The 24,096-nt window shown below is 40.2% G+C and overlaps 2 protein-coding genes across 2 annotated transcripts in view; both read left to right on the top strand.

The window, feature by feature from the left end:
- The window catches only part of LOC144640220 (uncharacterized), a 303,086-nt gene that overhangs the window by 242,478 nt on the left and 36,512 nt on the right, over positions 1–24,096 (top strand). The window lies entirely within an intron of this gene.
- On the top strand, positions 22,080–24,047 carry LOC144640194 (uncharacterized). The gene has a single exon (XM_078499400.1). It carries the CDS (start codon positions 22,188–22,190, stop codon positions 23,724–23,726), a length of 1,539 nt encoding a protein of 512 aa, XP_078355526.1. The 5' UTR covers positions 22,080–22,187; the 3' UTR covers positions 23,727–24,047.

Raw genomic sequence — 24,096 nt, forward strand, 5'->3', positions numbered from 1 at the left:
AAACTGGGATTCTATCGTTGTGAAGAACGTCTTAAGAGCGGAATTCTCTATCTTTTTAGAATTTTCGGACAAAAAGGTTAAAATCGAATTTTTTTTTATTACGCCAAAAAGACCCTTTGGATGAACTATTTTTGAAAATATTATGTAAAACTTCCAGCAAGTTTTATTTTTTGAGAAAACGAGGAAAGTTTGTAATTCGAGCTCATGCTGTCTGAACGCCGAGGAAAACTAATTAATTGATAGCAATTTCGTGGCATTTTCGATGCGCTCGTTCTCAACTTCAGAAACTTGCCTTGAGTTCATTTTTACATGAGTATTTAACCAACCCTAGGTCTTCCTTTTAAACAGAAAATCTTCCTGAAATATGTAATTGTTGACACATTTTTACCGCGTTAAAAATTCTATCGATCGCAATTTAATTTACATACCGAATTTGACCTAACTTCAGAGGGCTAGAACACCAAGGGTATACGCTTCTATCGGTAAAACATGGGTTCTTTGGAAAGCCCTATTCTTCCTTCTTATCATATCCAAAGCGTTAGTTTGGCCCGTAAAAAGTGAGTGCGCTAGCACGAAAAATATACAGGCATTTTTGACATGTTTCCGCCATAATTTCCATTCTGCAGTCAACCGGGTAATGTCAAACTAAATTGTTAAAACGAATTAAATTTGGTCTTATGCTTCGCCGTTATCAGTTTCAATGAGTTAAATTTTTTGCTACCAAACTACAATATCTCAAATTCTTAACAGAAAGGAACAGTTTTAATAAAAATAAATAAATAAAGCAACAAACAAGACATGCTCACCTTCATTGTGCCGCCGTTAATTTATGCGAGGGAAGAGAATTGTCGCTGTATGTTGTTTTCATTTCCACTGAAGCGTTTCCTTCCACTTCTCGGTTTTTAAATATAAGATTACCCTTTTTACGCATATACATCTCAATTTAGACGACATTCCTGACATTTAGCTAGAATCTTATCCACCAAAACGGCAAATTCCTGAAATTCGTGCTATGTGCTGTCTGACTATACTCGTCACGCAAGAGAATTTATTGATATCATATTTCCAACACAAGTTGACGTGACGTAGGGACGGACCATTGAAATATCCGGTGGGGTGTTGACTTTTTCCAAAAAAACTTTTTCAAGAAAAAAAGGGATGTGACATAGTGCATATTTAAAAAAATAAGGTAAAGAAAGAACCAAAACGAGAAGTAGTTGTCATCTTTTAAAGGAGGAGTTTAATTTTTTAATTTTTTTTTTTTTTTTTTGGGGGGGGGGGGGGGGGGGGGGTGGAGGGGTCGTATTAAACATTTGGATTTTGTAGGGGAACAGGGGAAGACGTTCTGATAAAGAAAGGGACAATATATATAACAGGCATAATCAAATCCCTCCCCTTTAACCCCATCGGCAAACTAAACGGTCCCAGGAGCCCCCAAATGTCGCTGCAATGCTTGTGCCCTAGAAAAGCAAAGTACCGAACTTGATACAGTGTACGGGTTATTGGGCAATATATTTGCGTTGGCTCTTCGAGCTGGTGTCATTTAGATTTGCTACACCGCATTGAGTCCCAATAAGAACGAGAAAGCTGTCTGCGGTTGCAATCTTCTGTATCGGTTCTAGTCGCGGTGGTAATTGTACGCCCATTAGATAAATCTGTTGTTTTTCCGACTCAGATTTTCTGCTGAATTTAGATTGAAAATATTCTTATGAACATTTTAATACTCGTTTATATCGTTTAACATTTCCGTTTAGTACGCAATGGGTATCTATTGATCATGTCAGTGCCGTAGCAAAGGTAAAATAAGGGAGGAGGGGCACGTGAGCGCCGGAGGCGCGAGCTGCTAGCGGTTCTGGGGGATTTATCGTGTTATTGGATAGTAAAAGGTTTTGCCGTTTAGAGACGGTCCGTTCTATTCTATTTACAAATTTTCAACACAAAATTATAGTCTTTTCAAAATCTCAGCCTCAGATTTATTCTTAAAATATTCTTAAAAATTCGCAAATTTCAGCCTTGATATTCTTATCAACTAGATTCTTATAAATAAAAACAGTGTCAAAAATAAACCACTGAATGCAATGGTCACACGACACATCTCCACGGCTCGGCCAAGACCTGTACGCATGCGCACAGCCTATTACCCGTGGAGTGGCAGCCATGGACAGCTGACTCATCAGCATGGCATAGCCAGGAAGGGTCTCACATAAGATCATAGACCCCAACGTTTACTCCAGAGGCGAACTCCAGAGGCGAACTCGTGTGACCATTGCATTCAGTGGTTTATTTTTGACATTTTTATGTCGTCACACATGCATCCCTATTAATTTAGTGGATCCACATCTCCTTACGCATTGCCGAGACTGTTCTACAGTCCCAGCCACAGCTCCCATATGGTTCCATATGGAGCTGGGGTTTAAAGCAACCTTCGGGTTAACCTCTGGAGTAAACGGCGGGGTCTATGATCTTATGTGAGACCCTTCCTGGCTATGCCATGCTGATGAGTCCTTACAAGGACGAAACAGCTGTCCATGGCTGCCACTCCACGGGTAATAGGCTGTGCGCATGCGTACAGGTCTTGGCCGGGCCGTGGAGATTTGTCGTGTGACCATTGCATTCAGTGGTTCATTAAAAACAGTGTATTTTGATCTATTTATGTGTGACACTAATAGACGTCAACTATACTTCTTACAGGTCTGAAGAAATTTTGTCCGAATATTATGGAAAGATCCATACACATTAAAAACATTAATTTAGGGTGGTTACACCTCGTATTTGTATGTCAGATCATGATGTTCCCTATTTTTGTAGGGGTTTAATCCGGGCCGAGCGTTTATTAACGGAAGGCAAATTTCTGTCAAATTTTCAGATTGATTTGTTTTTGTCGATCTCCGAGACCAAGAGGCAGTTTTACAAAGAAAGGCGATTTTGCTCTTCGTTTTGCCCCGAAAAACTTTTCCTGGCCATCTAAGTTTTACAGTTTCCCAAAGGTACATTATTGCGGATTGAACACGTTTATGTTGCAACTTGCAACCATGATTTATGACAAAAGTAACATAAACGGTATTTTAACTACACAAAAGAGCATGAAGTAAAGGTTATGGATACAAAGTTTTAAGTTCATAAACGCCTCGAACTGAGAGTTTCTTGTGATTTCAACGCCTGTAAGCACTAAAACAAGAACGAAAATGCGTCAGTAAGAAAGACGGGAATGCGAAAACGGCTAGGTGAATAAGGTTATATTTTGTTGTACAACGTCCATCCTAGCTATTTTACGCCAGCGTTCATTGAAAATTCCAAAGTAGCATACCGTACTAGTGCCATTCATAGCAACGAACGAACGCCCCCGGCGTTTATTAAAAAATAAGCAATTTTGACCCGGCTTTTATACGAGGCCGGCGTTTAATCGAGGTCCGGCGTTTAATCGAGAAAATACGGTAATTTAAACCATGCGGCGGCTGAAATTTTATCCGCCAAACGTAAACCGGACGACCATTGCTAATTTCTTTTGCTTGTAGCTGACCAAGAACCCTGGTGAACACTTTGGGAGTAGCACGAAAAAATGCGATTAACGAGAATACCTGAACTATAAACCGACTGCCTTAAGCTATATCAAGCCCGCGGGATCAGGCTACGGCTTGTTTGGCGGACAAAATTTCGCCAGGTCTGTAAGAAGAACAGTGGACGTCTATATCTATCACATATAGCAAATAGATTAATTTAATAATTTTCCGCTAAGTTGCACCTTTCATGACGCCTTAACTATAGTAAAAATAGCCCCCAGTGTACATTGTGGTCACGCGGACGCAGAGTTTTACCTGTTTGTGACCTATTAGTGACCATTAGCTGGAAGGGGGTTAGTGGACCTACTTGTCTGCAGGATTATATTCCAGGGCACAAGCATTGCATGACGTTCAGTTTTTGCCTTAAGATACAGGCCTTTTTCGTAACGCATGTAAGATCTTATACGCAAGAATTATTATAAATATCATAACTGAAATTCATTTCTCTGGTCAGTTGTTTTCTGTATTAAGCGACATTTGGGGACTCCTGGGACCATTCAGTTTGAATGGTGTTGAGTGGGACCGGAGGGATTTGATTATGACTGTTGAATGTATCTCCCCTCACTTTATCAGAACGTTTTTCCCCTGTTCACCCCACAAAATCCAAAATTTCTAATACGAAACCTTCTCCCACCCCCAAACTCCTCCGCTAAAAGATGACAACTACTTGTCGTTTTGGTTCTTTCTTTGTATTATTTGTTTTTTCAACAATGCATTATGTCACATCCCTTTTTTCTTGAAACAGTTTTTTTTGGAAAAAGTCAACACCCCACCGGATATTTCAATGGTCCGTCCCTACGTCACGTCAACTTGTGTTGGAAATATGATATCAATAAATTCTCTTGCGTGACGACTATAGTCAAACAGCACATAGCACGAATTTCAGGAATTTGCCGTTTTGGTGGATAAGATTTCTTGCTAAATGTCAGGAATGTCGCCTAAATTGAGATGTATATGCGTAAAAAGGGTATTCTTATATTTAAAAACTGAGAAGTGGAAGGAAACGCTTCAGTGGAAATGAAAACAACATACAGCGACATTTCTCTTCCCTCGCATAAATTAACGGCGGCACAATGAAGGTGAGCATGTCTTGTTTGTTGCTTTATTTATTTATTTTTATTAAAACTGTTCCTTTCTGTTAAAAATTGAGATATTGTAGTTTTGTAGCAAAAAATTTAACTCATTGAAACTGATAACGGCGAAGCATAAGACCAAATTTAATTCGTTTTAACAATTTAGTTCGACATTACCTGGTTGACTGCCCGGGGGGGGGGGGGGGTACTCAAAAAAGTTTTATACGGGGAGGCTCCGCCCCAAGTTCTAACCCCTTACCCTTTTATATACCATTTTTGACAGAAATTGTACCCCTTTTGTATACCTTTAACTGAAAAAAGGTACCCCTTTCATATACCTAAGAGACATGGCGTGGACTTAAAATAGGACGTTTTCTTGTCATTTTTATGTAGCGCTTAATAAATTAAAATAATACAGCCATAAATTGCGTCTGTTCGAAATATTTTAATTAAAAGCCCTTTTAAATAGCCAAATGACAGATTTCCATACGCTTTCATATACTTAAACTCGTGAAATCCCTACCCTTTTATATACCTGAAGCCTGAAAAAGGTACCCCTTTCGGGCGGAGCCTCCCCGTATAGGCCATTATAGGGAGTACCCCCCCCCCCCCCCCGGGGTTGACTGCAGAATGGAAATTATGGCGGAAACATGTCAAAAATGCCTGTATATTTTTCGTACTAGCGCACTCACTTTTTACGGGCCAAACTAACGCTTTGGATATGATAAGAAGGAAGAATAGGGCTTTCCAAAGAACCCATGTTTTACCGATAGAAGCGTATACCCTTGGTGTTCTAGCCCTCTGAAGTTAGGTCAAATTCGGTATGTAAATTAAATTGCGATCGATAGAATTTTTAACGCGGTAAAAATGTGTCAACAATTACATATTTCAGGAAGATTTTCTGTTTAAAAGGAAGACCTAGGGTTGGTTAAATACTCATGTAAAAATGAACTCAAGGCAAGTTTCTGAAGTTGAGAACGAGCGCATCGAAAATGCCACGAAATTGCTATCAATTAATTAGTTTTCCTCGGCGTTCAGACAGCATGAGCTCGAATTACAAACTTTCCTCGTTTTCTCAAAAAATAAAACTCGCTGGAAGTTTTACATAATATTTTCAAAAATAGTTCACCCAAAGGGTCTTTTTGGCGTAATAAAAAAAAATTCGATTTTAACCTTTTTGTCCGAAAATTCTAAAAAGATAGAGAATTCCGCTCTTAAAGGAAGTTGTTGTGAAGTCAAAGCTACACTAGCCGAAAGCACGTGGGTGACAAATTATGCCGCCGAAACTGAGGAATCTGAGAAAATTTCGCGATGGTCATCGACAGTTCGTCCAGAAAACTATCGAACAAGCCAAAGGGCTTAATCGCTGAGGGCAATTCCATCGAAGTGAAAAGGCTGAAATTTCTTCGAACCGCCCTTGAAACGAAAATTTCGGAGCTTCAATCGCTCGACCGCGAAATTGTGGAGCTGGTTGACGACGTAAAAGCCATCGATACAGAAGTCTCTGAGAGCTGTGAGATAATGAGTGCCATTCAGGAGTGTATTGTTGAGTTAGAATCTGTTTTGGAAGCTCAAGAAATGCAGGGTAAGAGTCAGGAATTCCCTTCTGTGGCGCAACTTCCTCCTTCCGAAAGCGCGGGAACTTCTCAAGATCACGTTTCGAAAGTTCTTACTCATGCAAAGTTGCCGAAGCTTGAGCTCAAGAAATTCCACGGAAATCCCATCCACTGGTATCCTTTCTGGGAATCTTTCGCGTCTGCGGTTCATAAGAACCCAAATCTGTCTTCAGTGGATAAATTCAATTATTTGCAGTCACTTTTTACTGGCCCTGACGAGTGCTAACTACGAAAAGGCAGTTGGACTGCTTAAACAAAGATTCGGAAATTGACAGATAGTGATCTCCAGCCACATGGAAGTGCTCACTAAACTTCCCAAGGTGGAATCGATAAGTGAAGTAAAGAAACTCGGAAGCTTGTACGACACAGTGGAATCTCATGTTCGTGGATTGGAAAGTATGGAAATCTCATCCGAAATGTATGGTTGCTTCTTGACACCAATCGTTATGCAGAAATTACCGGATGAATTTCGGATCTCTATCACACGAAATTTGGAATCGGAGACATGGAATCTGAAAGATATTTTGGGTGAATTTCACAAGGAACTGCAACTGAGAGAACAATGTCTTGTCAATAACAAGGAGTCCAGTCCTTCACATCAGAGAGGTGAGTCGACAATTTCTACATCAGCTTTGTACACTGACAGTTCTGAGAATAAACAGTCTCCTCGTGTTTGGTGCTCATTCTGTAATCAAAATCATCAGAGCTCTAAATGTAATGTTATCACAACTATTGAATCTAGAAAGGAAGTTCTTAAAAAGAAGGGCAAGTGTTTTCTCTGTCTCAAGCAAGGACATTCGGCACGTAACTGTCAAGCACCTATGAAGTGTCTTAAATATCAAGGAGCGCACCATGTAGCAATTTCTGGTAACTCTGATCCAACCCTGGGTGGGCAAGATCAAGAACATGTGGCCAGTGTCTCTACTAGTATGTATGTGGATCAGTCTAGAGGGTCGGTGTTGTTGCAAACCGCAACCGCTGAAGTTGTGCGTCCGGATAATGACAGTTTTCCCCTAAGTGTTCGTCTAGTTTTCGACTCATGCAGTCAGCGATCATACATGACTAAGAACCTTAAAGACAAACTGGGATTACCAGTAATTGGTAGAGAGTCACTTCTAATCAAAACCTTCCGTGAGTCTGACGCCAGGCTACGAACATGTGAAATTGTTCAAGTGGGTATCAAAACCAGATGCGATGCAATTGTGTACATTCAAGCCTACGTGGTGCCAGTCATATGTGGCCCTCTGACCCAACAACCCACAGGGCTTGCTCAGTCCAGCTACGAACATCTGCATGACTTCTGTTTAGCCGACAGTTGTGGCGGCAGAGATTTGCCCATCAGTATTCTCATCGGTGCTGATTATTATTGGTCATTGGTCGAAGGTACCATTGTGAGAGGTGCACCGTGGGAACCTGTTGCTCTTGCTACAAAGCTAGGATATGTCCTCTATGATCTCTGGACCCACTATGATTGTGTCTGACAGTGACAATGGTAACACTGGGAATCTTACTGCAACACATGTGCTGAAAGTGGAAGCAAGTGTTGTCGGTCAAGATGAACTTGCCTCTGAACTTGGAAAATTCTGGGACTATGAGTCACTTGGCATTCAAAATGAAGGTTCGTCTCTGTATGACAAATTTGTTAGCGAAGTTGAATTCACTGAAGGAAGATATCAAGTACAGCTACCTTTCAAGGAGGACCATGAGCTGCTTTCAGATAATTTTGCTTTGTGCAAATCAAGGTTGGTCTCACTACTAAAACGTCTGAAATTAAAACCCGAGGTGTTAAAGCACTAAGATGATGTCATCCAAGATCAGCAAAAACAAGGAATTGTGGAACCTGTGGAGCAAGGTGTCAACAATGGTGTAGGAAAAGTACATTACATTCCTCATCATGAAGTGATTCGCGTGGACAAGGACACCACAAAACTTCGTATTGTTTATGATGCCAGAGCACGATCAGGAAAGAACACATCAAGTCTTTATGACTGTTTGTATGCTGGTCCACCACTGTCTCCCCTCATCTACGACATCCTCCTGAGGTTCCGGGATCACAAGACAGCCCTCATAGGAGACAATGAGAAAGCTTTTCTAAATGTTTCAGTTCACCCAAAAGATCGTGACTATCTTCGTTTTCTGTGGGTTGATGATATCACAAGCAGCCACCCGAACCTACAAGTTTATCGATTTGCAAGAGTTGCATTTGGCGTCTCCTCAAGTCCGTTCCTATTGAATGCAACAATTCGTCGTCACTTGACTTCTGCTGACATTCCCAAAGAATTTGCTGAGAGAGTGCTGAAAGGTCTGTCTGTGGATGACTTTGTTGGTGGAGATGATTCTGACAATTCTGTTTTCGAGATGAATGAGAATCTGAAGTCATCCTTCAAGAGCGGAGGCTTCAATATGAGAAAATGGGTCTCCAACTCTGAAGCCCTTCAGGAAAGAATTGAACAATCTGAAAGCCAGTCTTCTCAAGTTACAAGCAAGTCTGTCAAGGAGCACCCTGTTCAAGAGGAAGATCAAACCTTCTCGAGTTCCCTGTTCGAGACGTCAAAGAACCCCAGCACAGCAAAACTGAAAGTATTGGGAGTTGGATGGGGTAGACAAAATGATTTGTTGCTCTTGTATCTGGCCTCTCCATTAGAAACTATCAATACTAGTAATACTTGTCGAGTTACGTAGAGAGCTATTCTTGGTACAACAAGCAAGTTGTATGACCCCCTGGGGCTAATTAGTCCAGTCATCATTCTACTGAAGATCATCTTTCAATCTATTTGCAAGACAAGAGTGGGTTGGGACGACCCTGTGGATTCATTCATCCATGAACAGTAGTTAAAGCTTGTTCAAGATGCTAAGAAGGTGGCAGTGGTACAAGTGAGGAGGCACTACCACCTTGGCTTGTCATCAGGAGATTTACGAAGCATTCAACTCCATGGTTTTGCGGATGCAAGCGAGAAAGCCTATGGAGCAGTTTTTTATTTACGCCTTGAAACGACCACTGGAACTGTCTTCACCCAGCTTGTGTCGTCAAAAACCAGAGTTGCTCCGATGAATGGAGAAACCATACCTCGACTGGAGTTACTAGGTGCTGTTGTTCTGGCCCGATTGGTCAATACTGTGTTGACAGCATTTGACGGAACATTGAAAGTTGATGCTGTATTCTTCTTGTCAGATTCGAAATTGTTCTGTGGTGGATTTGGGGTGTAAACAGAGAATTCAAGCAATTCATTCAAAACAGAGTGGTTGAGATCCGTCGACTTACAAAGCCAACTCAGTGGAATTATTGCCCCACAGAATCCAATCCAGCTGCCATCTGCTCACGTGGTTCGATGACCTCGAAACTGATCACCAACCAATTGTGGTGGAGTGGTCCTGAGTTCCTTAGAAAGGAGAAGGAGTGGTGGCCAAGTCTTACAATGAACTCCGTTGAAGTCACAAGTGACGATTCAGATCCTTGCCTAGAACTGAAGAAGGGAAGCTGTAACAGCCACAAAAAGCAGCATGACAGTACAGTTCTTGCGAACATTGCCTCTGGAGAGGTGACGTCAGAAAAGTCACTAAAACTTGATTGCATCATTCCCTTGGAAAGGTTCAGTAGTCTTCAAAGACTTATGCGAGTCACTGCATATGTTCTGCAATTTGTTTCTAATCTCAAGCAAAGTAAAATGAAGAAGAGGTTAGTGGATGGAGTAATAAGGCGTGAAGAGGTGGATCGTGCAAGAGAGCTTTGGATCAAGGAGGTTCAGAAATCTGTCTACAACGACAAGAACTTTGACCAGGTCAAGGTCTCATTATCACTGTTTACGGATGACAAGGGAATTCTGAGGTGTGGTGGTCGTCTTAAAAATGCCCCGATTCCGTATGATGCTCGTTTTCCAATATTCCTTCCAAGATGTTCACGACTAACTTACCTAGTGGTAAATGATTGTCATCTTAAGGTTCTTCACTATGGTGTGAGGGACACTCTCACAGAGCTAAGGTCAAGATTCTGGGTAACAAAAGGGAGACAGACTGTGAAAACTGCGATAGGAAAATGTTCTGTTTGTAAGAAGTTAGAGGGCAGAAGCTATGCAGTTCCTCCTCCCCCACCTCTTCCTGAATTTCGATTGAGCGATGACTTTGCATTTACTCGAGTAGGAGTGGACTTCGCTGGGCCCATGTATGTCAAAGATGTATTCTCATAGAATGGAGATGTGAACAAGGTCTATATAGCTTTGTTCACGTGCGCTGCAACCCGAGCTGTTCATCTGGAACTTGTCCCAAATCTGAGTGGTGAGAGTTTTATCAGAGCCCTTACTCGTTTTAAAAGGAGACGAGGAATTCCTGTCTTGATTGTCAGTGACAATGGGAAAACATTTAAGGATTCAAGAGTGCAGGCATATTGTCAGCGCGATGGTACACAGTGGAAGTTCAATGTCGAAGCAGCACCTTGGTGGGGTGGTTTCTTTGAACGTCTAGTAAAATCAGTCAAGTTGAGTTTGAAGAAGGTCATACGAAATGCCCGGTTAAACTATGACGAGCTGTCTACTGTCCTTGCAGAAGTGGAAGCAGCCTTGAACTCACGACCCTTGACATATGTCTCCAATGAAATGGAGGAACCATTAACACCTTCACACCTGATTGTGGGCCGCAGAATTTTGTCAGTACCATCAAAGAACTCATCGAACGAAGTTGATCAAACTGTGGGAACACTTACAAGAAGAGCCAAATTCTTACAGCGAACTCTGGATCATTTTTGGAACCGATGGAGGTCTGAGTATCTCACACAACTTAGAGAATACCATCGCTACTCAAAGAGAGCAAATTCTGTCCGTAAAGTGCAAGTGGGAGATATTGTGTGTCTACATGAGAACAAAACCCCGAGACAGTAGTGGCGGCTTGGGAAGATCGAACGATTACTTCCTGGTCGAGATGGTCATGTTCGAAGTGCAGTGGTGAGAGTCAAGTCTGGTAATTCGCCAACTTCGGAATGGAGACGCCCATTGCAGAGGCTCTATCCCCTGGAAGTGAGGTTGGACAATGGAACTGCCAACCCTGTACGCCGAGTGGCAAATGTTCCTGTTACAGTAGTGAGGGACGAGGATGTTCCAGTTGTCGTCGTGAATTCTGACTAAGATAGATGTATTAAGTTGATTATGTTGTATAATGTTTTGTGCTTTAAACTTTGATTGATGACGTCAATCAACGCGGGGGAGTGTGTTGAAAACTGGGACCGAGCTTGTCACGTTACTTACATGATTTGACCCCCGTTGAACACTGAACAGAAAGAACTGATGCGAACTGATGCGAAATCGTTGTTCTTGAATTGTATTCTGGAGATTTGTCTTTGAATAGAGTCTTTATCTACGAAAGTGTCGTTTGAATACGTTTTCTACATCCATGCAGTAGAAAACTGCATTTCAGTTGGGGGTATAACAAATCTTGATAGTTCACGCTGTGGCGTTTACCTTTCGTTTTGTAGCACAACTTTAAGGCGCTTTACTGCAGTTTCTCTGTATAAAAACTGCGCGGGCAAAAGTTACTCTCTCAATTCAGAATTGCCCTTTGAATTGGATTCTGAATTCTGAATTTTTGAATTTAAAGTAACATGTGTAGTACTCACCTAATCCCGGACAAAAGAGATAAATCTTTTTAATAGATGATTTTTTTTCTTTCTATATCTTTCTCAGGTCGTTTTCTTCTGGTCAGATTTTTCTCATTTTTCTTTCTTCGCTTGCATCACTTCCTTGATCTTCTTCCTCCATCTTTCCTTTTGCAGGAGAATGGGATCTTTTTTTATTTTTTTTATCCTTTTTGGGGGTAAATGATTGGTTAATCCACAAAGACAGAACAGAGATGCTTGAAGAGTTCTTGGAGCAATAATAAATTTGAGGTTCGAAACGCGCTCAAAGCGGAGAAAAAAAACCGTTGATAAAACAAAGTGTTGTACAAGGTTGTCTTGTGTGGAAAAATAATTAAAAAAATGTTGATCGAAGACATAAAATGCTAAATGTCGAGAAAAACCAGAATGTCAATCAAGAAAGACAAGAATAAAATGTTGAACCAAAAATCATGTTTTGTCGTCTTTGCGTGTTCGAATCACAAATCTTCAAACTTTTTCAAAAAAAGACAAAAAAAAAAAAAAAGAGAAAAAAGGTGACCAAAAAAAAGAAAAACATAAAAATGAGGTCTGCTGAAAATGAAAGATGAGGAAGAAGTGCTAATGTCAACGTCTCTGAAGAAGAAAAAAAAACAGAAGATTGAAATTAAAAAAAAACAAAACAAAAAACAAACAAAACCAGTAACAAAGAAGGGAAGAAATGGTTAGACGCGGTGAGGGACATGAAGCAGTGGTGGCGCAGTGGCGAGAACGCTCACCTTCCACCGATATCTCCTGGGTTCGATTCCCAGACGCGGCGTCATATGTGTGTTGAGTTTGTTGCTGGTTCTCGTCATTGCTTCCCGTTATCCTGATTCTGGAAGCCGGTGCACCAAGAGTGTTTAGAGGAGTGGAAGAAAACAAAGAAATGCACGAAAAGGGATCCGTTTTGTCCCCAACGCTGCAACCCATTCGAAGGTGGGACACGCCTTTCTGTTGTATAACGAAACGAGCCCAGAAACATTTCTCGACTCGTTATAGATCATGGAGAGAGCAGTAACCATATGGGCGTCTCGTTTACTCTGGCACAACCCAGACGGAGAATATTTCGGCCTCATTCAGGACGCATACGCGGATCGCGAAGACGCCGTTGCTCTAGGAAGGACGGAGAAAAATACTAGATAACATGCGAGAAAATGTTTGTTGTTACGATCCCATACAAATATTTTGGTCTGACGAACATTATTATGCCTTAAACGGCCACGTCGCTGAGGATCTGTAACACTACTTTAGCTCCCACGTAGTCGAGGACCACGGAAATTCCTGGCGAGGAAGTCGAGCGGCACCTTTCCATTCTTTTCCTCATTTTCGGCGAACGATACTTCTGGGTAGAAGAAGGAGAAGGCTGTTTCGGAGATATCTACAATATGAAAGCCGGTAGAACAGAAACTGTCTATCTAGAATACTATCAAAAAGACGATATCCTGGACCACAGATGGTTTGAGAGAGGTTTCAAAGAAGCCATTTATATCCGAACTCACAAAACTTTCCTAAATGCGGACAGAGGTAGATACAAACCATCGCTCGCATGAAACAGTGTGCTGGAGAGCGGACCGAATTCAGCGGTGAACTGAGTCGATAACAAAAACATCAGACCAGCTTGATGGATTTGCTCTGCAGGTAGGTTTCAAAATCTGCCCTAGCAAGACAAAAGGCTTCCTTGTGAACATCACAGCACCATTGTCAATCAATATTGGACAGCTGCACCTTGCGACGAGCCAGTGCTTCACCTATTTAGGAATTACAGTCTGTAGTAGAGAGGCAACCGACCTATAAAAAACCGACTCATGATTTGCAAAGCGACCTTTGTGGGGGAGCGGAAAGTCAAGCTCAAGGCACAAACATAAAGATTTACCAAGCTTGTGAACTCTCCACACGACTTTTTGGATCTGAATGTTGGAAAACGATTGTAAATGATATAAAAAAGCTAAATGTTAAAAAAAAGCTTCATGTGGCCATCGCCATATTAAACAAATACAAATATGAACGTAAATTCTAAACGAAACTTTTTCCCGCCTAGGCTCTCGGTACAAGACTATAAATTTCGCTCCGTGAGGGAAGGGAGGCTACATTATTATACTTTTGGTATTTGCTTAATGATCGTTGTTTTTTTTCATATGTGACGATTTACTTGCAGTAAAACCAAAACTAATTGTTCCATGGCCAGTTGTGAGGACAGTACCAAGTCATGTCGTGTGGTGTTCTGCTGAGGGGTCTCCACCTATTAACATGTCGTTGCTTTGGAACTCTACATCCTTGGCTAATGGGATTGGAATTGTAATGAATAAAACAGACAAGAAAGGCAACTACACATGTTTCGCTAGGAATGAGGCTGGCACTGACTTAAAAGAGTTCCCAGTAACATTTGTAGGTGGGACTCTCCATCTTTTTTAGAAGTCATACCTAAAATGTACAGAAGTGAGATCCTTCCTTTTCTGACACAAAATTGTGTTGTGTTGTGTACTGCACGGTGGGGTGCGGTTTAGTGTGATGCAGTGTGGTGTGTTGATCGGTGTGGTGTGGTGTGTTGTGGTGTGGTATGGTTTGTTGTGTTGTGGCATGGTGCGGTGCGTTGCGGTGCCTTGTGGTGCGGTGCTGTACGGTTTAGTGTCGTATGGAATGATGTGCTACGGTGTGTTGTGGTTTGGTGTGCTGCGGAAGTTTGTGTGTGGTGTGGTGTGGTAAGGTGTGTTGTGGTGTGGTGTGGTGTGTTGTGGTGTGGCGCGTTGTTGAACGGTGTGGTAGCTACTGTGCTGCGCAACGGGTGTGGTGAAGTTCGGCGTGGTGCAGTGTGGTGTGGTGTGGTGTGGTGTGGTGTGGTGTGGTGTGGTGTGGTGTGGTGTTTTGTGGTGTGGTAGCTACTGTGCGGCGCAACGGGTGTGGTGAAGTTCGGCGTGGTGCAGTGTGATGTGGTGCAGTGTGGTGTGGTGTGGTGTGGTGTGGTGTGGTGTGGTGTGGTGCAGTGTGGTGTGGTGTGGTGTGGTGTGGTGTGGTTTGGTGTCGTGTGGTGTGGTGTGGTGTGGTGTGGTGTGGTGTGGTGTGGTGTGGTGTGGTGTGGTGCAGTATGGTGTGGTGTGGTGTGGTGTGGTGCGGTGCGGTGTGGTGTGGTGTGGTGTGGTGTGGTGTGGTGTGGTGTGGTGTGGTGTGGTGTGGTGTGGTGTGGTGTGGTGTGGTGTGGTGTGGTGTGGTGTGGTGTGGTGTGATGTAGCGCGTTGTTGAACGGTGTGGTAGCTACTGTGCGGCGCAACGGGTGTGGTGAAGTTCGGCGTTGTGCAGTGTGGTTGGGTGTGGAATTGTTTGCTTCGGTACGGTGCAGTGTGGTGAGTGTGTGCGTTTGGGGTGGTGCGATGTAGTTTATTGTGGTTCGGCTCGGCAGTTTGTGGTTAAGTTGTGTGTAACGCAGTGCGGTATGGTGAGGTGTGGCGTGCGGTAGTTTCTATCAAGGAATTTAAAAATATGCCAAGTGTGCACAATGGCTTATAATATTGAAATACACGTGAATGATACAAACTGATATATTTTCATTACGTAGGTTCAACATCATCTGTTTTAACGTTGCCGCGTTTATTAAGCGATAGTAACCCTCATTATTTTTATAGCAGATAATCTACTTTAATCCGAATGCTATCGCTGTTATACATGGATATTTTTCAGGTTGCAAGAATGCTTGCTCTGGTGATGGCGGAGTTGATGAAAAAGACCATGTTAACAATGAGTATAGTTGCAAGAATATCGGTTCAACGATTGACCTATTCAAATGCCTTCCGACAACAGCAACAAAGTTGTAAGATTTTACTCTTCTTTATTATATGATTTCTTCTGTTTTTGTCGCTCCTTCTTTGTCTGTATGCGTGTGTCGGTGTCTGACTGTCTGACGATCTGTCTGTCTGTCTGTCTCTCTTTGTTTCATAACTACAAAAACATCTTTTAAAGCCAGTTTACACGAGCAATTTTTTTATGTGACAATTTTTATTTGCGAGCGAAGTTGGCCAATTTTTATGTAACGAATATATTTGTTGAGAAGCTGGCGTGTTAGCTTTTATGTGACAAATAACGAACAAATAACATACGAAAAATTGCTCGTGTAGACGACTCGTCACATAAAATGTGGCAAATATTGCGACAGCGTATGTGGTCCCCAATCTCCCAATATCCCACTGGGCACTTTGCGAGCGTATCTCTGTTGACCAAGGTCATAACTGACGCACTTAACTTTGAACTGTTGACAAATAATTGTTGTGCCATCTTCACAATCAAATGTATTTGTCACATAAAAATTGCCCGTATAAAACCGGTATTACTTAAATACTCTCGCCCTTGGTTCACATGTATAGCTCACTTCATACACCTTTTTTCCTGTATGAGCCATAAAAAAATCCTTAACATGGGTAACACTATAACGAAATTAATTTCAGGGCAATAAAGTATCATAACGACAAGAAACAAGAAAATATCGTTACTCGAAGAAAAAAAAAACAAGAGAAAAAACATTGACGTCAATATCTCACTTGTTGCAGCTAAAACTTCAAAACAGCATCATTTCTCAAGGACGTATATTTTATCAGAAATTTACAAGAACTTACATAAAGGTTTCTTAAAAGATGAGGGCCAGACAGTTTGACTTAAAGGGGGAAGTGAATTCTTAAAAGCGGGCGATTATATATGGAAATACGGTTAAAATAGTATAGGAATGTAAATGTAAATTGAACATAGGATACTAAATTGTATCTCTCTTATGCTCATTTTCAAATGGAAACAGGTCTTTACAAAGGAATAAGATCAGTAACCTTCCCACGGGTGCATTTCGTCATATGGCTGCCCTTAAAGTTCTGTAAGTTTATATAGATTAATCATAGAAATAGCGAAAACGCGCAGCAAACGAGTGAGTTTGCGACAAGGGAATGAAAATTCGTACAAACTACTTTCTGTGCTGTAATTAACATGAACGATTTAATATTAACCACTGCCCTACTAATATTTTGGTCGCTTTATTACCTGGAGGCAAGCGTTATTGTAAAGTATAGTAGAAAAAAGAAATAACTAGGGAACTTCGCCCTTAATTGAAAAGTTAAATTTTTTTGCCTTAAGTTGATTTCTTTTGCCTTTGAGTTAACTTCCATAGTTTATTTTATTTTACCGCAATTTTATTGTCTTTTGCCACAACGCAGATTTTCCTTTGCCGTGAATCAGTAATTTTATTTTACCATGAGTTGAGTTTTCTTTGCCGTGGAATAGTTTTTCTCTGTTGTGAGGTGATTTTGTTTTTCCGTGAGTTGATTTCCTTGTCTTACACTAAGTAATTTTCTTTACCGTGAGTTGAATTTCTCTTACTGTTAGCTGAGTTTGTTTTACCCTGAGATGATTTTCTTTCGTCATAAGTTGATTTTCTTAATTTGCCGTAAATTGATTTTCTTTTGTGTTGAGTAAATTTTCTTTTGCCGAACGTTTATCTCATTTTGTCGCGAGTTTATTGTCTTTTGCCCTGATCATGAGCTGATTTTTCTTTGGCGTGAGCTTTTTCTCCGATTTATTCATTGTTTTTTTCTCTATTTTTTAACAGAGATCTACAGCTGAATGAAATCAGTAGTATATCTTTAGACGCCTTTGCTGACTTGAAGGGACTTCATACGCTGTATGTTAATTTAAATGTCGATTATTTCCAAAATTAACGCTTAAACTTTAGCCTCCTTTAAATATAGTCTCTCAAGCATGAGGTTACCAATCATTATGCTAAGTACGTGATTGTATTTGCCATTTGGATACAACAAAATTACGACATTTGTATATACGACTTATTTAACCACATCCTTACTCCCTGATTCGTGAAGGAATCCAAAGTACCACAATAAAACAAATACGGTAAAACAGGAACAAAGGTTGTGTTTCCTGCAATGACCAAGAGTATTAAATAGTTAACAACTATTCACCTCAGTGTCGGTGGCTAGTTGTTTTGGCATATACTAAAACAGTGAGATAAATATCCCTAAAGAATGAATTTTGACTAGTTAATTCCTGTCAAAGTTTACAATTTTCTCGCGTGCGTTGCTCGAAGGTGAATAGGTGAATATTCGGAGTTTGAGTAGCCAATCAGCGCGCGCCAAAAACGCTATCCACTGTTTTAGTATATACTAATTCTAAATAACTCAGTTTTCTTTCACTTTCGTATTTATTAGGTCTGGATATAAGGCAGGTGTTAATAAGTAAACGTGGAAAATTAACAAAAATAACATCTGGATGATTTTGTTGTTCATACGTCTGTTTTTTCTCCTAGATACTTACAAAACAATCGTTTTCAGAATTTAACAGCAAATATTTTCTCACCTCTCCTGGCCTTGCAAACGCTGTAAGTACGTCAACAATCGCTTTGAACGAGGTAGCCAGACAATTTCAAAGAAGACAGCCAATTTTGATAACTCAGTTCTCTTTCACTTTCTTATTTATTAGCGCTAGGATTAGGCAGGGATCAATAAGTAAACGTGGAAAAGTAAACAGAAATAACATCTGGATGGTTTTTGATTGTTTGAATGTTTGTTTTTCCCCTAGAAACGTAAAAGACAATCAAATTCAGAATTTAACAGCCGAAATTTTCTCTTCTCTCATGGCTTTGCGATTGCTGTAAGTACATCAAAAATCGTTTTGAACGTAGAAGCCAGCCAATTTTAAATAAATGATTTTCTTTTCCTGTAAATAAAAAGTTTAATTATTGCACATGGATTAAACTAAAACGGATCAAGGTGTAATGATTTCCACGGTAATTTGTTAAAAAGCATGAGATGATAACGCTTAATTGCCATCCCAAGTTCTACGTGAAAATGCTAAAATTGAGTAACTTCAAAAGCTTACAATGTATCTTGGTATGTCGGATGCACAGATAAAATTAGCGCGAACGTCCTTAATATGTTAGTCAATTGTGATTTTGTGCTTTTAATATTATGTATAAAACGGAAAAGAAATAGATGCACGCACCGTAAAATCTCAGTGAAAAGTTAATGGCCCAGTATAAACGTCGCATTTCACATCTGCCGAATTTAATACCCGAATTTGATGAGTCGCAGTTAATTCATGAGCGAGTTTCATTCTCGTCACCATAGTCCTTTTCACGTCTCTTCGCCGGTGGGTCTTGGCACGAGAAACGAAGGGCTCTTAAGACAAAGGGAATTCAAATAGTTTCAAAGTTTTTGATTGGCTATTTAAAAACAAGTCTTGAACAGAAGTCAAGATATTCGCGCCCATTGCGTACGCGAAATTATAAACAGCCGTGTTTTCGAAATGGAAGACATGAAGAATTTCGGAGAATATTCTTCCAAACTAATAGCGTTCAACCTGTTATGACTTTCTCCATCCTAGAGTCTCGTTTTTTTTTCAAAACCCAAGCCCTTGATGCAGAATGGAAAAGCGCGTTTTAAACATGTGTATTTGGTAGGAGAAAAACAAGAGCTGCACATCGCACCCGATTCCGCCATTTTGTTTCTGTCGATGCGCTCATAGCATTTAGGAAAAAATGAAGAATTGTGAGTTAAACATAATTTAAATCATTTTGATTAATTTATGCATTCGATTCGGCACATGTCAAGTTCGTCGTATAAAGCGGCTGTCGAACCTCTGTCAAATATTCGACTGGCCCAGTCGACGATGCGACAGAAGTCGTATTTAATCGATTGAAACGTCGAAATTCGCAAACATTTAATTCCCAAATTGGATTCGGCAAACGCGAAATTCGACGTATAAACCGAGCCTAAGCTCAGGCAGACTACTGGCTCGTCCCCAGGCGTCCTTCTCTTTTGTGCACGGTTCGCTTGGCGTTGTGGAACTAATGCGAACGGGAAAAAGGACCCAACCTAGCCATCAACCCTCGCGCTCCCTGCTCTCCTGCCTGACCTTAACCATCCGGCCGATCAGCGCCTGGGGACGAGGCAGGGCGACTATAGACTCGCTGTTACGTGACCAGCATCACGTCAATATGTTTTTGACAACTTTGATTTAGAAGTAGCTTTCTTCATGTTCAACATGGGTCAACATCAACAGTTCGTTTGCTCAGTTGTAACTGAGAATCCTCATTTTTCGCGGAGAGGTCTGTCAAAAATATTACTCACACATGTATGAGAGTGGTTAATGGGTTTTATTATGACCGATGAAAGGCCTTTTTTCCGTAAATTGTGTAATGTTTTTTTTTTCTCGTTAAACGTGATTTGGTTACACTGTTGTGAACTGTGAAACGACTTTTCTATGATGATTGCAAAATGACTGTTGTTATTTCTCGTTAAATGTGACTGTAAATCGTGTTTTTTTTTTTCCTTCCAGAAGATTCTCCAGTAAACGTTTGAAAACAAGACTACGTGTGGTAAAATGCGTGACTAGGACTGATCGCCCGGCATGAATTTTAATCGAACTTTATCGAACTTATACCTTGGATTGAGTTCAAGTGAGTTCGACAATCGAACAAAATCGAACACGCACACACACAAAACGTTGCATAATGGTCCATTTTCATTAAAAATTCCTATATTAAAGCAACGAAATTAACAAGCATTTTTGGCTGCGGATGGCTAGGATTGAAATGGATTGCAATTGAAAAATTCAGTAAGGCTAAACTATTCAAAGTTTTCAGTTCCGCGTGTCGTAAAAGATCGATATTTGTGCCGAAGTTTGATTATGATTATTTACAAATTAAGGCTGTATCTCCCATTAGATCGATGTTCAAAATTTTTTTTCATGGGTTAAGTCGCTAACACTAATTTCGGAACAGTTTAGTTCAAAAATCTGCAAAATTCTCGTGTCGTACTGTAGCTCCTTTAAAAAGGGTGATCAAGATCTATCGACGGGAGCAGTTTATAAAACTAACTGCAGAGACTGTGAGAGAGTTTATATAAGACAAACATCACGAGCGTTAAGATCTAGAACAAGAGAGCACAAAAGAGCTGTTTTTACGGTTGACAAGCTAGAACTTTCTATTGGTGCAAGAACTCTCTGTTGCATGCAAAACAATCGAGAATTCGATTTCGACGACGTAAAGATTATAGCCGTTGTTCTTGTGATCAGACTGTTTTCAAAAACGTGGCATTCTATTCGAAACCGAATTCGACTACCTTATTCTTACTAATTTTCGCGATTTTCGCGATTTCAGAATAATTGCGAAATTTAATACGCGCGAAAAAAACATTGCGCGAAATTTAAACACTCGAAACATAATACCATTTATATCAAAACAATAAAAATATTAAATGTTTGGAACTGCAACTATCTACCCTTATAAATATATCTTTCCGTCTTGTTTTCGACTAGCACCCTTCCTCTATAAGTGTTTTCTTCAGCTTATAAATCGACCAAAACCTCTTAATTACAGTCACCAGTTTTCGTTTGCAGGCTTCCTGTAGTTACATTGAGCCAGACCTTTGTATATTCCCAGTAGTCTTTGACATACTGATCCATAAAACACTGACAAAATCGCGAAATTTAATACACTTTTGCTGTAATTTTTCTTACAATCACGAAAATTAATACTCGCAAAATTCGGTTCCTGAATTTTCGCGAAATTAAGTACGCGCGAAAATTAGTAAGAATAAGGTAACAAACACATGAACACTCCCAACATGTACAGAATCCTGTTCTGAATCACTAGTGGGTTATCGCCTTCTTTAAAAAAAGAAAAAAATACTTACATCTGGACGACCTTTTCAATTTGTGCTGAAGAAAGTTATAGCATTTTAAACCGAAAAGCCAGATATTTTTTACAGTTTTAGTCAGTGAGGACAATTTTTTTTTTAGTTTTTATGCATAAAACGTGAAATAGCCAATTTATGTTTTGGGTGATACGTGATTTAGATCACCCCTTTTACCAACAACTTCTACCACGCTCATGCGTGTTGCATTGCAAAATACAAGTCTGTCTTGGAAAACATTTAGGCCGTATTTTACTTGTTCTTTTTACCTTGTTCAATCAAGTAACTCGATCGTTTGGATATTCACCATTTCAAATTAATATTTTGCAAATTTGACAACAGCGGCGAACTTTCGTCTTTGCCAGCGAAAGCCTCATTTGCCCAGATTATTTTACTTAATATTTTGATAGTATCTGGTCATTTTGACTTGACGTCCGACACACCAAGATGCATTTTAAGCCTCTGAATTTACCAAAGTTTTGCATTTTCGCACAAACCTTGGGATGGTAATTATTGCAAGAGTGTTGTTCAATAGACAAATTCGGCTAACTCGCCCGTGCGGGTCACGTGACCTGAATTGGGTACAACAACAAAGTTTCACCACGTGCGCTCGTAACTTTGACTCAACTTTCTCCGCTATTATGCCGCACTTTTGTTGCGCTGGTGGGTGTACAAACAGCTCTGCGAACCGAAACGATCTGTCGTTTCATGGATTGCCGCTTCATTCGAAAAGTTTATTATCCCTTTGGATCACGAAAATGAAAAGAGATCCCCGACATTTCAGTGTCAACTGCCATACAAAGATATGCAGCGAACACTTCACATCGGATGATTTTATTAATCCAGAGTCTGCTAAGAAACGACTTAAGGCGAATGCAGTTCCGTCGATTTTTGCTTGGACTAAAGAGAAAGCCCAGCCTCTGAAAAGATCTGTTTTGGAAAAGCTGAACGAAAGCAGGACCGAGGAGGAGGAAGCAACAGATACAGCATCAGAAGGAGAAGGTGACATCTTGGGCTCAAGCGGGACTGACCATCAGCTTGTTTCTCGTAAGACACAGACATTTGAAGATGACATATGCATTAAATTAGATGATAGTCTTAGAATTCCCTGTTTGCATAAATTTTCCGTATCTCATCTGCTCTCAAAATGTACAACGCCAATGAGAGAAGAGAAGTTTTTCACTCATTTCACTGGATTTAATTCTTACATTGAGTTCATGAATACATTGCAATTTTTATTGCCTAATTTAAATAGAAAAATGTTGATTTACTGGGATACGGCTACACGGAAATGTAATATCATTGACACAGAGAAAGTATTTGAGGGTGATGATAATAATCAAGATAACAATGATGATGATGATGATGATTCCCAAAATAGCACAACTCTGACACGCCCTACTGCTCATAAACTGTCAGTTGAGGATGAATACCTTCTTGTTCTAATGAAATTAAGAATGGGCTTATCAGTCATTGATCTTGGAGAAAGGTTTTGTGTTTCTGATAGCACAGTAAATAATATATTCCTTACCTGGATCAACTACCTGTATGCAACACTTGGAAGTCTCAAAATATGGCCACATAGAGACATCATTTTTGAAAATTCGCCCAAGGAGTTCATAGAGAAGTATCCAGGTACCATTGTTATTATTGATGCTACAGAACTAAAAATTCAAGTACCAAGTGCACTCCAGAAGCACAGTGAGAGTTACAGCACATATAAATCCCACACAACATTCAAATGCCTCCTGGGTGTTGATAGTAAAGGAGGGATTATGTTCATCTTTCAACTTTATGAGGGTTCTATAAGCGATAGACAAATTGTGGAAAGGTCTGGATTCTTAGAAATTCTAAGGCAAAAACTTATAACAGGAGAAATTAAAAGGGGAGATGCCATCATGGCAGACAAGGGTTTTGATATCCAAAATGATTTAGAAAAAATTGGCCTTCATCTTAACATCCCTCCCTTTCTTAAAGATAAAGTTGGATTTGAAGAAGATGATGTCATTAAAACTCAGACCATCGCAAAGCATCGAATTCATGTAGAGAGAGCAATTTGCAAGGTTAGAAGGTTTCGTATATTTCACTCAGTAGTTCCAGTATCTATGTTTGGAAGCATCAATCAAATATGGTCAACAGCATGCCTTCTCTCAAATTTCCAGAACCCAGTGCTGGCTTGATTCATAAAAGCCACGAACTACAACATTTAAAGCATAGCCGTTTGGTAGTCTAATAATGTTCTGGTAATCTGCTTCTTAAACAAGTCCATTATTACCTGAATAAGTGGTTGGGTTTCATGTTGTTATTGACTAATTTTAGAGCAAACATGTAAGATTTACCAACTAGTTTACTATAGTTCAACTAGTGAAATCATGTTTCTTTCTGTAATGTAAATAGCACTTTAAATCCAATAAGCTGACAGTATTTGTATGAAATGGCTTATTGCCTTTCCCTTAAAATGAAGGAATAAACAGAAAATGTTTGGGTTTAATGACTTGAAGAAAAACTGTTTACAAGAACTTCCGGTCTGCTGTTTGTACAGCTGTTCAC

The sequence above is a fragment of the Oculina patagonica genome, unplaced genomic scaffold (assembly GCF_052425735.1).
Source record: "Oculina patagonica isolate OP01 unplaced genomic scaffold, crgOcupat unplaced2, whole genome shotgun sequence".
Classification (NCBI taxonomy): Eukaryota; Metazoa; Cnidaria; class Anthozoa; order Scleractinia; family Oculinidae; genus Oculina; species Oculina patagonica.